The following is a 17,503-nucleotide window of genomic DNA, read 5'->3' as shown; positions in this document are numbered from 1 at the left end:
AGAGAGACAGAGCTGCGAGAGATGAAGGCCTGAGATACAAGTGTATGTGCATGAGTGCAAAGGCCTGCTAAAGAGAGAGTGAGAAAAGAGACCCTCGCTGAGAGTGGAGGAGCCGGTCCAGAAGGGGTTCTCTTGAGGTGAAGTAGCCAGAAGAGCCCTCTTCGGAAGAAGTGTCTAAAGGAGACTATTAAGACATTGTTGTAACTTTGAGGCCAACCTCACACATTGGTTTTTCACATTCCAAGGACGGACTTAGCAGCAGGTGTCCCGACGCAAACTCAACACCCTCTTTAGATGCTTATGAGGCTGGAGACATGCAGTCAATCCATATATCGCAGTCTGCACACGAACGGTGAATATCAACTGTTTGAAGCTAGCCATCATGCAAGTTTGGCACACCTCTTACACCGTTTCTTATAGGATGATCACAAATAACCTATTGGAGCCCATTTCTGCGTCAATTATGTGGAGGCTCCCAGGCAATTCGCCATGAAAGAAGTAGGCAAATTATCCCCCCTCAGAAGGAAGAAAACCGTAGTGTCAGCCAAACTTGGACTCCTCTATGGAACTTAATGTAATACCTTCCTTTCTTTTTGTCTTTCCCAGGTAAAATGGATGATGTACTGGATCATATTTGCACTTTTCATGACATTAGAAACATTTACAGACATCTTTCTCTGCTGGTGAGTACAAGGCAAAACATATTTGTGGTGTTCATTGTGTAGAGGATCTCGATTATTTTTAGCAAGCAAATCCAAGGAATAAAATCTGAGCTACCAGGTATGACCACTGGTTAAGGATTCACAATCCCGGCTCTCAAAGTGTTAAAAAAAATCAATTAATGAAAATACCAATAAGTAAATTACCAATAATGAAATTATTTCAGACATATATGTATATTCAATATAATAAATATTCTTAAAGGGAGTCTGTTTCAAGGTTTTGGCCACCTAATCTGAGAGCAGCACGATGTACAAATTTGAGACCTGATTCCAGCGATGTGTCACTTACTGGGCTGCTTGCTGTCATTTTGATAAAATCACATTGTTTTCTGCAGCAGATCTAGCAGTGCTCAGATGGCGGAGCTCTGTATAGCCCCGCCCACACCACTGACTAACAGCTTTCTGCCTACGCACAGTCTACACAGAAAACTGCCAATCAATGATGGGGTTGGACTACATGGCAGCAGGTTTACTGGTCTCCTAGTGATAATCTCCTGCTGATAAAAAGTGATTTTATAAAAACCACATCAAGCCCAGTAAGTGAGACATCACTGGAATCAGGATCTCTGCATCTACATAATGCTGCGTTCAGATTAGGTGCCAAAAACACTGTGACAGATTCTCTTTAATGTAGTTGCATGTCAAAAAAGACCACCATAGAGTAAATATAAAAATATATAAATAAATAATAATAATAATAATAATAAAATCACATAAACTGTACATAACAAAAAAAAAATAGTGAATAGTAAAAAATAATCTCAAACCTTGTTCATTTTTATTTTTCTACCACTTTTTATCATTTGTTTATCACTTTTTTATCACTTTTGTCACTTTCCGCTTTCAATTCTTTATCACTTTTTTCACTTTCTTTAACTTTTTTTTTAATCACTTTTTCTTTCAGGTTTTGCAAGGCAGGATGCACAAAGAAAGCAATTTTACCTGTTTTTATGAAACTATTTATGTCTTTAATTTTGTTTTGTAATTTAAAAATTTAGGATAAAAAAAAAATTACAATTACCGGTTTAAAAAAATATTTTTTTTCAACCATTATATTTATTTACAAAAGTAAGTAAACATATAGAAAGCTATATTCACTTAATATGGGTGTAACGGTACTGACTCGAAATATAAAGCCAATACTTTATTTGTGTGGCATAAAATGTAAAAAAAATAAAAAATATTACTAATAATAATTGCTAATTAATAGTCATTTGTACAAAACTGGTGCCACTGCCAAATAAAACTCATCCTCTATAGCTCTTACAAAGCCAATAAAAAAAAAAAAAAGATTCTGACGTAAAGGTATAAAATTGGTGAGTCCAAGAGGGGTTAAAATTGTGTCCCACAATGGTGGAGGCCACAGGCACAAGGAATACATAGCATAAAGGGCTTAGCAATAAGCAAATGCACTGAAGCTAAAGTACACAATAAGCAAAGAGACAACAGCATCACATGTCACAGCGAAGAATTGTTTTTCATTGCCAGGAGAATTCTATCTCCAGATCTTTTGGAGACTTATCTTGTGTGGTTGTGGTTAGTTTTTGATAGAAAAAGACCCGAACAAGAAGTGAAATACATATCTCCTGGTTCCAAAATATTACAAACTACCGTACATACAGTGCACACACATAGTGCTTCCATATAATACAGCCATACTTTAGCCACAAAATACCGCCATGTAGTGTCCACATAATATTGCATATTAGTATCAGACATATGCTATCATACTATACCTATTTATTACTCGCATAACGGTCCCACACAATACTTCTAATACTTCTACTGTTCACATAATACTACCAAACACTGATTCATTATTACCACCATATAGTTCCCAAGTAATAATAATGCTATATAGTGCTCATACAATACTCCTTACAGCCACAGAATCCCACTAAAACTGCTATGTAACGTCTTTTTCCAGTGGATTCTTTTTGAAAAAGCGACTACAAAAAAATGAGCATTAAAATGGCATTGCTGGGCAGCGCATGTTTAGTATTTTAACCCCTTCAGTGCTCAGAAACTTTGAAGCAGTTAAAAGAAGTAGCACGTTCGTTCTTCAGCCGGGTTTCCACTAGGGAAGCTGCTCACCACTACGGTAGAAAGTATTAAGAAAGAAGACCGACGGCAGAGCCGCTGCAAAAAATTTTGGTGAAAGCTGCTTCGGGAAAAAGACCGCCGGCGTTGTCCTGAAGCGGCACAGCTCTGCAGCTAGAAAGAGAAAGTCCTGTGCTCATACCCTGGAGTTAAGTCTTGGGTTGTCGAAAATAAGTGAAGGAAATTTACACTTCACAGTTATGACTGTAAAAGCGAGCATATACTCAGGCTCGGACTGGCCCATAGGGAAACAGGGCAATCCCCCGGTGGGCCCCCTGTGCAGATCTGGGCCCCAACCCCACTGTATGGGCAGTACTTGGCATAATTCCCTTGATTCACTCTGTACAGAAAAAAACAGCATATAATCATGCATTAACCACACTACCCACTTTATTAATATATATGGATGTAGGTACATTTGTGAAAAAGGGTAGTGTAATATTTATGGTATGCAGGTGAAAATGGGCCCCTCAAAGTCAATGTTACTGGCGGGCCCTTAGCACCCCAGTCCGACACTGCATATACTGGATCAAAATTCCCAAAGATTTTATTTCTAAGTAATAGATAAGGTACCGTATATAACTGTAATTAGGAAAGTTTATTGCATTTTTTTTGTTTTGTATTTTATTTAATCTAATGTTATGTTGTATCTGTTAGGTTTCCATTTTACTATGAGCTGAAAATTGCTTTTGTGGCCTGGCTGCTGTCTCCCTACACGAAAGGATCTAGCCTACTTTACAGAAAATTTGTGCACCCCACGCTCTCCTCAAAAGAGAAGGTAAAGTAATAAACTGAATTTTGGGGATTTATAGAAAGATATTGCTGCAGAACCTATTGATAAATAAATAAGCTGTGCCCAAGGAGTTCAACCTAGATTAGTACTCATTAGCACTGCTTCACAGCGGCCTACCTAAGGATTGTCCTGCTCTCCTGTGAGCCAGTCCAAGCCTGGTCTCACATATCACAGGGGTGTATGAAGCACGTTGTACCTCTCCCCACCCCTGTCCCTCACTCCTCCTTACAGAACGGAAGCATAATTTGATTTTCTTGTTAATAAATGGATTTTCTTTTACTTTAGGAAATTGATGAGTGCCTCATCCAAGCAAAAGATCGCAGCTACGATGCCCTGGTACACTTTGGCAAGAGAGGTCTCAATGTTGCTGCCTCTGCTGCAGTCACGGCCGCTGCCAAGGTAATGGATGAAATACTACAGTACATGCAGGGTGAAGTTAGTGACGTTAGAAGGAAAATATCATCACATTATTTGTTATTTTCCCCATAAAAAATAGAACATTTGAGCTGTTCAGTTTAATACTTTTACTTTGCTGTGTAGGTTGGGGGTAAATCAGCAGAGTTTCTTCGCTATCATTGGATGGAGAGAATGGCAAATGACAGATCTGTTATACCGCTAGAAGGCAAAGGCTGTACCCGGGTCATGTCTGCACTATACAAATGCACTTTATAGCCCTCACTCTCACCTGTTCATTTATTTAATGGAAAAGAAGATGCTGAAATATGGAAATACGTATATTTGCATATGTATAAACCATTTTTTTACGGGGGAATGTTGCAGTTGTAGTGTTATAACATAGCAAGACACTTTTAAATGCAATAACAAAAAAATAAACACCTGATGGAGCCACTTCCTGGGTACTGTACAAAAAGTGACAGCCTCCTGGTCACTGGACATAAAGGGACCGCCTCCTTGTAACTGCACGTGAAGGGAACACCTCCTGGTCACTGCACAACAAGATGCCACCTCCTGGACACTGCACATAAAGAGACCACCTCCTAGATACTGCAAAGGAAGGAGCAGCCACCTGGGAACTGAACATGAAGGAACCACATGATGGGCACTGCAAACGAAGGAGCAGCCGCCTGGGAACTGAGCATTAAGGAACCACCTCCTGGGCATTGCAAACGAAGGGGCAGCCACCTGGGAACTGAACATGAAGGGGCCAACTCTTGGGCAATGCAAACGAAGGGGCAGCTGCCTGAGCACTGCACGTGAAGGAGCCGCCTCCTGGTCACTACGCCCAAAGTGTCCACCTCCTGCACACTGCATATAAAGAGACTGCCCCCTGGGCACTGCAAACGAAGGGACAGTCGCCTGGGAACTGAACATGCAGGAGCCACCTCCTGGGAACTGCACACGAAGGCGCCACCTCCTGGCCACTGCATGCGAAGGAGCCACCTCCTGAGCCCTGCACATGAAGGAGCCACCTCCTGGGCAGTGCACACGAAGAAGCCTCTCCTGGGTGCTGCACATGAAGGAGCCACCTCCTGGGCCCTCTACACAATAGAGCCACCTCCTGGGCCCTCTACACAACAGAGCCACCTCCTGGGCCCTGCACATGAAGGAGCCACTTCCTGGGCCCTCTACACAATTGAGCCATCTCCTGGGCCCTCTACACAATAGAGCCGGCTCCTGTGCCCTCTGCACAATAGAGCCACCTCCTGGGCCCTCTACAAAATAGAGCCAGCTCCTGGGCCCTCTACACAGTAGAGCCACCTCCTGGGCCCTGCACATGAAGGAGCCAACTCCTGGGCACTGCACATGAAGGAGACACCTCCTGGGCACTGTACACAAAGGGGCAGAATCCTGGACACTGCATGTAAAGGAGCCACCTCCTGGGCCCTCTACACAACAGAGCCACCTCCTGGGCCCTGCACATGAAGGAGCCACTTCCTGGGCCCTCTACACAATTGAGCCATCTCCTGGGCCCTCTACACAATAGGATCGGCTCCTGTGCCCTCTACACAATAGAGCCACCTCCTGGGCCCTCTACATAATAGAGCCACCTCCTGGGCCCTCTACACAATAGAGCCACCTCCTGGGCCCTGCACATGAAGGAGCCACATCCTGGGCCCTCTACACAATAGAGCCACCTCCTGGGCCCTCTACACAATAGAGCCACCTCCTGGGCCCTGCACATGAAGGAGCCACCTCCTGTGCCCTCTACACAATAGAGCCGGCTCCTGGGCCCTCTACACAATAGAGCCGGCTCCTGGGCCCTCTACACAATAGAGCCGGCTCCTGGGCCCTCTACACAATAGAGCCACCTCCTGGGCCCTGCACATGAAGGAGCCACCTCCTGGGCCCTCTACACAATAGAGCCGGCTCCTGGGCCCTCTACACAATAGAGCCGGCTCCTGGGCCCTATACACAATAGAGCCAGCTCCTGGGCCCTATACACAATAGAGCCAGCTCCTGGGCCCTCTACACAATAGAGCCAGCTCCTGGGCCCTCTACACAATAGAGCCAGCTCCTGGGCCCTCTACACAATAGAGCCACCTCCTGGGCCCTCTACACAATAGAGCCAGCTCCTGGGCCCTCTACACAATAGAGCCACCTCCTGGTCCCTGCACTTGAAGGAAACACCTGGGCACTGCACACAAAGGGGCAGAATCCTGGACACTGCATGTGAAGGAGCCACCTCCTGGGCACTGCACACGAAAGAGCCACCTCCTGGGCCCTCTACACAATAGAGCCACCTCCTGGGCCCTCTACACAATAGAGCCACCTCCTGGGCCCTGCACATGAAGGAGCCAACTCCTGGGCAGTGCACGCGAAGAAGCCATCTCCTGGGCCCTGCACATGAAGGAGCCACCTCCCTGTGCCCTCTGTTGTGAATTTGCTTTTTGCTCCCTCTAGTGGTTACTAGTTTTTTGACTCTGGTTTTTCTGTCATTCCTTTTATCCGCACCTGGGTCGTTAGTTAGGGGTGTTGCTATATAAGCTCCCTAGACCTTCAGTTCAATGCCTGGCAACGTAGTTATCAGAGCTAGTCTGCTGTGCTCTTGTCTACTGATCCTGGTTCCAGTTATATCAGCTAAGTCTGCCTTTTGCTTTTTGCTATTTGTTTTGGTTTTGTATTTTTGTCCAGCTTGTTCCAAATCTATATCCTGACCTTTGCTGGAAGCTCTAGGGGGGCTGGTGTTCTCCCCCCGGACCGTTAGACGGTTCGGGGGTTCTTGAATTTCCAGTGTGGATTTTGATAGGGTTTTTGTTGACCATATAAGTTACCTTTCTTTATTCTGCTATCAGTAAGCGGGCCTCTCTGTGCTAAACCTGGTTCATTTCTGTGTTTGTCATTTCCTCTTACCTCACCGTTATTATTTGTGGGGGGCTTCTATCCAGCTTTGGGGTCCCCTTCTCTGGAGGCAAGAAAGGTCTTTTGTTTTCCTCTACTAGGGGTAGCTAGATTCTCCGGCTGGAGCGTGTCATCTAGAATCAACGTAGGAATGATCCCCGGCTACTTCTAGTGTTGGCGTTAGGCGTAGATATATGGTCAACCCAGTTACCACTGCCCTATGAGCTGGATTTTTGTATTCTGCAGACTTCCACGTACCTCTGAGACCCTCGCCATTGGGGTCATAACAGTTTGCCAGGCCAGTATTAAATGTTTAATGCGTTGCAGAAGAGGGATTATAAGAAAGAAGATTCTGAGTTTTTTTTTTGTTTTTTTTTCTTTCTTCTTCCCCTTTACCTCAGAGTGGCTATGCTTGCTGCAGACATGAATGTCCAGACCTTGATTACAAGTGTGGACCAGCTGGCTACTCGTGTGCAGGGCATACAAGACTATGTTATCAGAAATCCTAGGTCAGAACCTAAAATACCGATTCCTGAACTGTTTTCCGGAGACAGGTTTAAGTTTAGGAATTTCGTGAATAATTGTAAATTGTTTTTGTCCCTGAGACCCTGTTCATCTGGAGATTCTGCTCAGCAAGTAAAAATAGTTATTTCGTTCTTACGGGGCGACCCTCAGGATTGGGCTTTTTCGCTGGCGCCAGGAGATCCGGCATTGGCTGATATTGATGCGTTTTTTCTGGCGCTCGGTTTACTTTATGAGGAACCCAATCTTGAGATTCAGGCAGAAAAGGCCTTGCTGGCTATGTCTCAGGGGCAGGACGAGGCTGAAGTGTATTGCCAAAAATTTCGGAAATGGTCCGTGCTGACACATTGGAACGAGTGTGCACTGGCCGCTAATTTTAGAAATGGCCTATCTGAAGCCATTAAGAATGTTATGGTGGGTTTTCCCATTCCCACAGGTCTCAATGATACTATGGCACTGGCTATTCAAATTGACCGGCGGTTGCGGGAGCGCAAAACCGCAAATTCCCTCATGGTGTTGTCTGAACAGACACCTAATTCGGTGCAATGTGATAGAAAAACCGCAAATTCCCTCATGGTGTTGTCTGAACAGACACCTGATTTAATGCAATGTGATAGAATCCTGACTAGAAATGAGCGGAAAATTCATAGACGCCGGAATGGCTTGTGCTACTACTGTGGTGATTCTACACATGTTATCTCAGCATGCTCTAAACGTATAGCTAAGGTTGTTAGTCCTGTCACCGTTGGTAATTTGCAACCTAAATTTATTCTGTCTGTAACTTTGATTTGCTCACTGTCGTCTTATCCTGTCATGGCGTTTGTAGATTCAGGTGCTGCCCTGAGTCTTATGGATCTGTCATTTGCTAAGCACTGTGGTTTTACTCTTGAACCATTAGAAAATCCTATTCCTCTTAGGGGTATTGATGCTACGCCATTGGCAGCAAATAAACCGCAGTATTGGACACAGGTTATCATGTGCATGACTCCTGAACACCGCGAGGTGATACGTTTCCTGGTTTTACATAAAATGCATGATTTGGTTGTTTTAGGGCTGCCATGGTTACAGACCCATAATCCAGTCCTGGACTGGAAGGCTATGTCAGTCTCAAGTTGGGGCTGTCGTGGTATTCATGGGGATTCCCTGCCTGTGTCTATTGCTTCTTCTACGCCTTCGGAAGTTCCGGAGTATTTGTCTGATTATCAGGATGTCTTCAGTGAGTCTGAGTCCAGTGCACTGCCTCCTCATAGGGACTGTGACTGTGCTATAGATTTGATCCCAGGCAGTAAGTTTCCTAAGGGAAGACTGTTTAATCTGTCGGTACCTGAACATACCGCTATGCGTTCATATATCAAGGAGTCTCTGGAGAAAGGACATATTCGTCCGTCTTCTTCCCCCCTTGGTGCGGGATTCTTTTTTGTGGCAAAAAAGGACGGATCTTTGAGACCTTGTATTGATTATCGGCTTTTAAATAAGATCACTGTCAAATTTCAGTATCCTTTACCGCTGTTGTCTGACTTGTTTGCCCGGATTAAAGGTGCCAAGTGGTTCACCAAGATAGACCTTCGTGGTGCGTACAACCTTGTGCGCATTAAGCAAGGTGATGAATGGAAAACCGCATTCAATACGCCCGAAGGTCATTTTGAGTACTTGGTGATGCCTTTTGGGCTCTCCAATGCGCCTTCAGTTTTTCAGTCCTTTATGCATGACATTTTCCGGAAGTATCTGGATAAATTTTTGATTGTTTATCTGGATGATATTTTGGTTTTTTCTGATGATTGGGATTCGCATGTGGAGCAGGTCAGGTTGGTCTTTAAAATTTTGCGTGAAAATTCTTTGTTTGTCAAGGGCTCAAAGTGTCTCTTTGGTGTACAGAAGGTTCCCTTTTTGGGGTTCATTTTTTCCCCTTCTGCTGTGGAGATGGACCCAGTCAAGGTCCGAGCTATTCTTGATTGGACTCAGCCCTCGTCGGTTAAGAGTCTTCAGAAGTTCTTGGGTTTCGCTAACTTCTACCGTCGTTTTATCGCTAATTTTTCTAGCATTGTGAAACCGTTGACGGATATGACCAAGAAGGGCTCCGATGTAGCTAACTGGGCTCCTGCTGCCGTGGAGGCTTTCCAGGAGTTGAAGCGCCGGTTTACTTCGGCGCCTGTTTTGTGCCAGCCCGATGTCTCACTTCCCTTTCAGGTTGAGGTGGATGCTTCAGAGATTGGAGCAGGGGCCGTTTTGTCGCAGAGAGGCCCTGGTTGCTCTGTTATGAAACCTTGTGCCTTTTTCTCCAGGAAGTTTTCGCCTGCCGAGCGAAATTATGATGTGGGCAATCGGGAGTTGTTGGCCATGAAATGGGCATTTGAGGAGTGGCGTCATTGGCTCGAGGGTGCTAAGCATCGTGTGGTGGTCTTGACTGATCACAAAAATCTGATGTATCTCGAGTCTGCTAAACGCCTTAATCCGAGACAGGCCCGCTGGTCATTGTTTTTCTCCCGCTTTGATTTTGTTGTCTCGTATTTACCAGGTTCAAAGAATGTGAAGGCCGATGCTCTTTCTAGGAGCTTTGTGCCTGATGCTCCTGGAGTCGCTGATCCTGTTGGTATTCTTAAAGATGGAGTTATCTTGTCAGCTATTTCTCCGGATCTGCGACGTGTGTTGCAGAGATTTCAGGCTGATAGGCCTGAGTCTTGTCCACCTGACAGACTGTTTGTCCCGGATAAATGGACCAGCAGAGTCATTTCCGAGGTTCATTCCTCGGTGTTGGCAGGTCACCCGGGAATTTTTGGCACCAGAGATCTGGTGGCCAGGTCCTTTTGGTGGCCTTCCTTGTCAAGGGATGTGCGGTCATTTGTGCAGTCCTGTGGGACTTGTGCTCGAGCTAAGCCTTGCTGTTCTCGTGCCAGCGGTTTGCTCTTGCCCTTGCCTGTCCCGAAGAGACCTTGGACACATATCTCCATGGATTTCATTTCTGATCTTCCGCTATCTCAGGGCATGTCCGTTATCTGGGTGATATGTGATCGCTTCTCCAAGATGGTCCATTTGGTTCCTTTGCCTAAGCTGCCTTCCTCTTCCGATCTGGTTCCTGTGTTTTTCCAGAACGTGGTTCGTTTGCACGGCATCCCTGAGAATATTGTGTCAGACAGAGGATCCCAGTTCGTTTCTAGGTTCTGGCGATCCTTTTGTAGTAGGATGGGCATTGATTTGTCGTTTTCGTCTGCTTTCCATCCTCAGACTAATGGACAGACGGAGCGAACCAATCAGACTTTGGAGGCTTATTTGAGGTGTTTTGTCTCTGCTGATCAGGACGATTGGGTGACATTCTTGCCGTTGGCTGAGTTTGCCCTTAATAATCGGGCTAGTTCCGCCACCTTGGTTTCGCCTTTTTTCTGCAACTCTGGTTTCCATCCTCGCTTTTCTTCGGGTCATGTGGAGCCTTCTGACTGTCCTGGGGTGGATTCTGTGGTAGATAGGTTGCAGCGGATCTGGAATCATGTGGTGGACAACTTGAAGTTGTCACAGGAGAGGGCTCAGCGCTTTGCCAACCGCCGCCGCGGTGTGGGTCCCCGACTACGCGTTGGGGATTTGGTATGGCTTTCTTCCCGCTTTGTTCCTATGAAGGTCTCCTCTCCCAAATTTAAACCTCGTTTTATTGGGCCTTACAAGATATTGGAAATCCTTAATCCTGTATCTTTTCGTCTGGATCTTCCTGTGTCGTTTGCTATTCACAATGTATTTCATAGGTCCTTGTTGCGGCGGTACATTGTGCCTGTAGTTCCTTCTGCTGAGCCTCCTGCTCCGGTGTTGGTTGAGGGCGAGTTGGAGTACGTGGTGGAGAAGATCTTGGATTCTCGCCTCTCCAGGCGGAAGCTTCAGTACCTGGTCAAGTGGAAGGGCTATGGTCAGGAGGATAATTCCTGGGTGGTCGCCTCTGATGTTCATGCGGCCGATTTAGTTCGTGCCTTTCATGCCGCTCATCCTGATCGCCCTGGTGGTCGTGGTGAGGGTTCGGTGACCCCTCACTAAGGGGGGGGTACTGTTGTGAATTTGCTTTTTGCTCCCTCTAGTGGTTACTAGTTTTTTGACTCTGGTTTTTCTGTCATTCCTTTTATCCGCACCTGGGTCGTTAGTTAGGGGTGTTGCTATATAAGCTCCCTAGACCTTCAGTTCAATGCCTGGCAACGTAGTTATCAGAGCTAGTCTGCTGTGCTCTTGTCTACTGATCCTGGTTCCAGTTATATCAGCTAAGTCTGCCTTTTGCTTTTTGCTATTTGTTTTGGTTTTGTATTTTTGTCCAGCTTGTTCCAAATCTATATCCTGACCTTTGCTGGAAGCTCTAGGGGGGCTGGTGTTCTCCCCCCGGACCGTTAGACGGTTCGGGGGTTCTTGAATTTCCAGTGTGGATTTTGATAGGGTTTTTGTTGACCATATAAGTTACCTTTCTTTATTCTGCTATCAGTAAGCGGGCCTCTCTGTGCTAAACCTGGTTCATTTCTGTGTTTGTCATTTCCTCTTACCTCACCGTTATTATTTGTGGGGGGCTTCTATCCAGCTTTGGGGTCCCCTTCTCTGGAGGCAAGAAAGGTCTTTTGTTTTCCTCTACTAGGGGTAGCTAGATTCTCCGGCTGGAGCGTGTCATCTAGAATCAACGTAGGAATGATCCCCGGCTACTTCTAGTGTTGGCGTTAGGCGTAGATATATGGTCAACCCAGTTACCACTGCCCTATGAGCTGGATTTTTGTATTCTGCAGACTTCCACGTACCTCTGAGACCCTCGCCATTGGGGTCATAACAGCCCTCTACACAATAGAGCCGGCTCCTGGGCCCTCTACACAATAGAGCCACCTCCTGGGCCCTCTACACAATAGAGCCACCTCCTGGTCCCTGCACATGAAGGAGCCAACTCCTGGGCAGTGCACGCGAAGAAGCCATCTCCTGGGCCCTCTACACAATAGAGCCACCTCCTGGGCCCTCTACACAATAGAGCCACCTCCTGGTCCCTGCACATGAAGGAGCCAACTCCTGGGCAGTGCACGCGAAGAAGCCATCTCCTGGGCCCTCTACACAATAGAGCCACCTCCTGGGCCCTCTACATTATAGAGCCACCTCCTGGGCCCTCTACACAATAGAGCCACCTTCTGGGCCCTGCACATGAAGGAGCCACATCCTGGGCCCTCTACACAATAGAGACACCTCCTGGGCCCTCTACACAATAGAGCCACCTCCTGGGCCCTGCACATGAAGGAGCCACCTCCTGTGCCCTCTACACAATAGAGCCGGCTCCTGGGCCCTCTACACAATAGAGCCGGCTCCTGGGCCCTCTACACAATAGAGCCGGCTCCTGGGCCCTCTACACAATAGAGCCACCTCCTGGGCCCTGCACATGAAGGAGCCACCTCCTGGGCCCTCTACACAATAGAGCCGGCTCCTGGGCCCTCTACACAATAGAGCCACCTCCTGGGCCCTATACACAATAGAGCCAGCTCCTGGGCCCTCTACACAATAGAGCCAGCTCCTGGGCCCTCTACACAATAGAGCCACCTCCTGGGCCCTCTACACAATAGAGCCAGCTCCTGGGCCCTCTACACAATAGAGCCACCTCCTGGTCCCTGCACTTGAAGGAAACACCTCCTGGGCACTGCACACAAAGGGGCAGAATCCTGGACACTGCATGTGAAGGAGCCACCTCCTGGGCACTGCACACGAAAGAGCCACCTCCTGGGCCCTCTACACAATAGAGCCACCTCCTGGGCCCTCTACACAATAGAGCCACCTCCTGGGCCCTGCACATGAAGGAGCCAACTCCTGGGCAGTGCACGCGAAGAAGCCATCTCCTGGGCCCTGCACATGAAGGAGCCACCTCCCTGTGCCCTCTACACAATAGAGCCGGCTCCTGGGCCCTCTACACAATAGAGCCACCTCCTGGGCCCTCTACACAATAGAGCCACCTCCTGGTCCCTGCACATGAAGGAGCCAACTCCTGGGCAGTGCACGCGAAGAAGCCATCTCCTGGGCCCTCTACACAATAGAGCCACCTCCTGGGCCCTCTACACAATAGAGCCAGCTCCTGGTCCCTGCACTTGAAGGAGACACCTCCTGGGCCCTGCACATGAAGGAGCCACCTCCTGGGCACTGCACACAAAGGGGCAGAATCCTGGACACTGCATATGAAGGAGCCACATCTTGGGCACTGCACATGAAAGAGCTTGCATGACTTCACCCCAGATATGGTTGCACTGCTCTTCTACATCTCTGTAGCGCTGTCAATAGTTTTGAGGAAAAACAAGAACGTTTTTAGTTACTGACGGCAAGCAGTGATTTATTCAATGGAAGTCTTCAAACAGAGGCTGGACAGACTTCTGTCTGAGATGGTTTAGTGACTCCTGCATTGACCCTGGAGGTCTCTTCCAACTCTAACATTCTATAATTCTATGATGTTGATTTTGGTGAGAAATTGAATCACACTATATATTGGAAAATTGCTACATTTTTCATTGTGTTATGAGATGAAACAGGATTTCAGAGCAGATGCCTGGTATGTCATTTCAGATAGGCACAGAGGTTGCACTCACATTTGGGCCTGGTCCCTGATATAGCGCCCAATGACCCTTGTATTACACAGGAGGACACCAGCACTATATATGAAGTATGATAGTTGAGGAGGCTCTGGTGAACCTTTTGTATCAGGGCCAAAAGCCCAAAGTTACAAGGCTGGGCTGCAGATTGTAGCTATTGGACTCTGACATAAGAACAATGCGGCTTATATGTGATCTGCCCACCGCAAACTGTGATCCTTAAAATAACATCATTCAGCATCGGTCCAGGACTTGGCAGCAGAAAATACCCAGGCCTGCCAAAGAGCGGTATAAACCCCCATCTCCGGAGTCTGAAGATTTGGTTTCTTCTCTCAAACTATTCCAGCTGTATTTTATATTACTAGTGACATGTTTTGACTATGGCTCCTAGAGAAGGATGAAAAATGAGCAAACGCCATGAATCTTGGAGCTAAGACAAGTTCCATCATAGGCCCAATTGCACTCCTCAACATTGATATTGCAGCACCGAGAAGGAAACGTTGTGGAATTATGGAAATCGCAGGATGGATAGACAAGTTACCGATCTGCAAATGATAATAAATGGAAATATTTTCAAAACCCACTGATTTATTCAGTTTGGGTATGAGGGCCACAAACAGAAATTCTCACAATTACACCTTGTCTGCTATCAATGAGGTTATTAATGGTTGTCTGATGAATGTTCTGCCACTCTGAGTGCACTTAGGTGAATCATCAAGATCCACTGCTGGCAGCGCCCTATGCAATTGCCGACCAATGATGTCACAGATGTGGAGACAAGTCTGGAGACGCTGCAGGCCATGGCAGCACATTTAGGCCATGGAGGCTGCTCACAGTAGGATGAGCAACATGCAGTCTGCCATTATCTTGTTGAAAAACTGGAAGTAGAACCAGTGTGACGTGCCCTCGTGAAGGCCTCTTCATGACGTTGACCACGTGGTTTCCATATCAATCTCCAGCTATCATTCTGTCCGAGACAAAAGCAGGACTCATCTCTGAAGAGAATAGACCTCCATTCCAGCCTCCATTGCTCTGCCATTCCAACCTCCAGTCTCTGGATACCACGTGGTAACACCAGAAAGAGACCTTCACTAGGAGAAGTCACTCTGATCCTTCTACTGGGACTATGGCACACCATAGTGGCATAATGTATGAGAGTTGAAAAAACGCTAATGTTTCATTGTTGAGTGGAGTTAAGTAAACTTTCAGAAAACACCAGTAACAAAGACAACACAATAATGTTGTAAAAACTGGTGTTTTCTTTTTCCCCAAGGGGCAGGGAGCACTGTCAGAAAGACTAAGGAGCTTCAGCATGCAGGACCTCTCAAGCATTCGCGGTGACAGCCCCTCAGCCTCTCCTGTGCCACCAAGGACAACAAGCAAGTCCAGCAAGGCTAAGTTATCCCGAAGCTCAACGCAGGGCAGTGATCCCTCAGGTAGGTACACATGACGTAACCCAGACTCGCTCATGTCACCCCACCCTCCAGTACCAATCCTTCATGTCATTGCCCACTTCATTAGTAGCTTGGTGTCTAGCTTTTTCTTTCTTGACTAGTCTCACATTGATGCAATAGTAGACTCTTCATAGAAATGTCAGGCCTAGAAAGTAACTTCCAAATCTTTGAGCTAATGGCCAAAAGAGCACAGAGGTGCCCCTCTATGATAAAGACCTAAGCTTTGGTTGCATAGGACCCCAGGACTCCATAATTGGGGGCTTCCTGAAGCTTCATCTTGGTGATGACTCCTGTGTTACGTGAATCTGCAGGACTTGACTGGATAGTTATTTTATGACTGATGTAACCACGACCTTAGACTGTACCATATTGCACTACTTGTCCATGAAATGATCCCTAAAAATGTGAAATGAGGGGGGATAAATGATAGCTGTCCTGGCTGTGATAAATACGAGGCACCTAAAGACTTGTGGAGGCTGAGGGGACTCTCTTCTAGGGCTGTTATGTGCTCATAATCTATGCAATCTCTGGATCTACAGAGTTTAAAGATTAGTTCTTCCCTTTAAAGGGAACCTAACAGCTTATCCAAGTCCCCGCAGCCGTCACCATATACTTATTGCTATGTTAATACCCTTCCTAACCAACGCTTTGTATTGTTTCATTGATTTCAGCATATGGCAAAAAAATGGTAACTGTGATGCCAATATGTTAATTAGTGTGTGAGTAGTCGAGGGGGCGTTTCATTGGCGCATGCCAGGGAGAGACGTAGGAAACAGCTGGTGTCGAGAGCCGGCGGTAACAGTTGGCCGAGTCCTGCATCACCTCTGCTTTCCCGTGTGTCCTTGTACTCTGCACATGATTAAAGCGTGATCGGAATGTACTTGTTACACAGAACCTCAGACTATACAAGTTCTTAGTTTTGCAAATCTCTGAAGTAGCCGAACCTGATGCTTACAGACTCCGCGCCAAGTCTGCAGTATATTGCATGGAGCTAAATACCCATCAGACCTAGCACCTGTCACCATCTATCTGACCCCAACACACCAATCTAATGGCGGCAAGTTTACAGGGGCCGATAATAGGCAAACATGCATTCATAATTGATTGCATCATTCATGCGATCCATCATTGTTGGCAGCACATTGGCCCATGTAAATGGGATTGTGCTGCCGACCACATGCACGTCATATGAGGTCAGTGCAATCAGTTATTCTGCAGCGTTGACCCCTTACTTTATAAACCCATGTTGGCTGTCAGATATGATATTCAACTAAGCATTATTAGAAATTCAGTTTCTTACGTCTAAGATCTATTTAATAATTGATGCATTCTGTCTAGTGCAGTCTTGTGATAGATTATGAGTAGTGCACATACACTGCAATCTTAAGACCCCAGCGGCCAACAATCTTAAGACCACATGACCCTACACTTTGCAGACCCCCCACCCAAGACTCTTCAAACCTCAGTACCTGACACTCCTCAGACCCGGCACCTGACAATCTTCAGACCCCGGCACCTGACAATCTTCAGACCACGGCACCTGACACTCTGCAGACCCCGGCCCCTGACACTCTGCAGACCCCGGCACTTGACAATCTTCAGACCCCGGCCCCTGACACTCTGCAGACCCCGGCACCTGACACTCTGCAGACTCCGACACCTGACACTCTGCAGACCCCAGCACCTGCCAATCTTCAGACCTCGGCACCTGACAGTCTTCAGACCCCAGCATCTGACACTCTGCAGACCCCTGCACCTTACTATCTTCAGACTCCGGCACCTGACTATCTTCAGACTCCGGCACCTGACTTTCTTCAGACCCAGCCTCAACTCTCACTCTTTTCGCCTCAGCACCAATTACTTTTCAGATCTTGGCACTCAACACTCTTTGGATCCCTGCACCTATCACTCCTCAGATCATAGCACCTGACAGTCTTCAGACCCCATGACCCTACACTATTTATACTTCGCCACCCTAGACTCTTCAAATCTCAGCACCCGACAATATTCAGACCATGGCACCTAAGACTCTTCAGACCATGGCACCCA

General features: G+C 46.8%; 1 protein-coding gene across 5 annotated transcripts in view; it reads left to right on the top strand.

Annotated features, from left to right (window-relative positions):
• REEP1 (receptor accessory protein 1) overlaps positions 1 to 17,503 on the top strand; it is a 102,706-nt gene that overhangs the window by 46,052 nt on the left and 39,151 nt on the right. For all 5 annotated transcript variants that reach the window (XM_077280236.1, XM_077280235.1, XM_077280238.1 and 2 more), the window contains exons 3-6: positions 607 to 683; positions 3,480 to 3,600; positions 3,901 to 4,014; positions 15,274 to 15,436. In XM_077280236.1, the coding sequence (XP_077136351.1) occupies positions 607 to 683; positions 3,480 to 3,600; positions 3,901 to 4,014; positions 15,274 to 15,436 (475 nt within the window). The remainder of the gene's footprint in view (positions 1 to 606; positions 684 to 3,479; positions 3,601 to 3,900; positions 4,015 to 15,273; positions 15,437 to 17,503) is intronic.

This window comes from Ranitomeya variabilis, chromosome 1 (assembly GCF_051348905.1).
Source record: "Ranitomeya variabilis isolate aRanVar5 chromosome 1, aRanVar5.hap1, whole genome shotgun sequence".
Taxonomy (NCBI): Eukaryota; Metazoa; Chordata; class Amphibia; order Anura; family Dendrobatidae; genus Ranitomeya; species Ranitomeya variabilis.
Note: the sequence above shows the minus strand (reverse complement) of the source record. Positions and strands in the feature narration are given on the sequence as shown.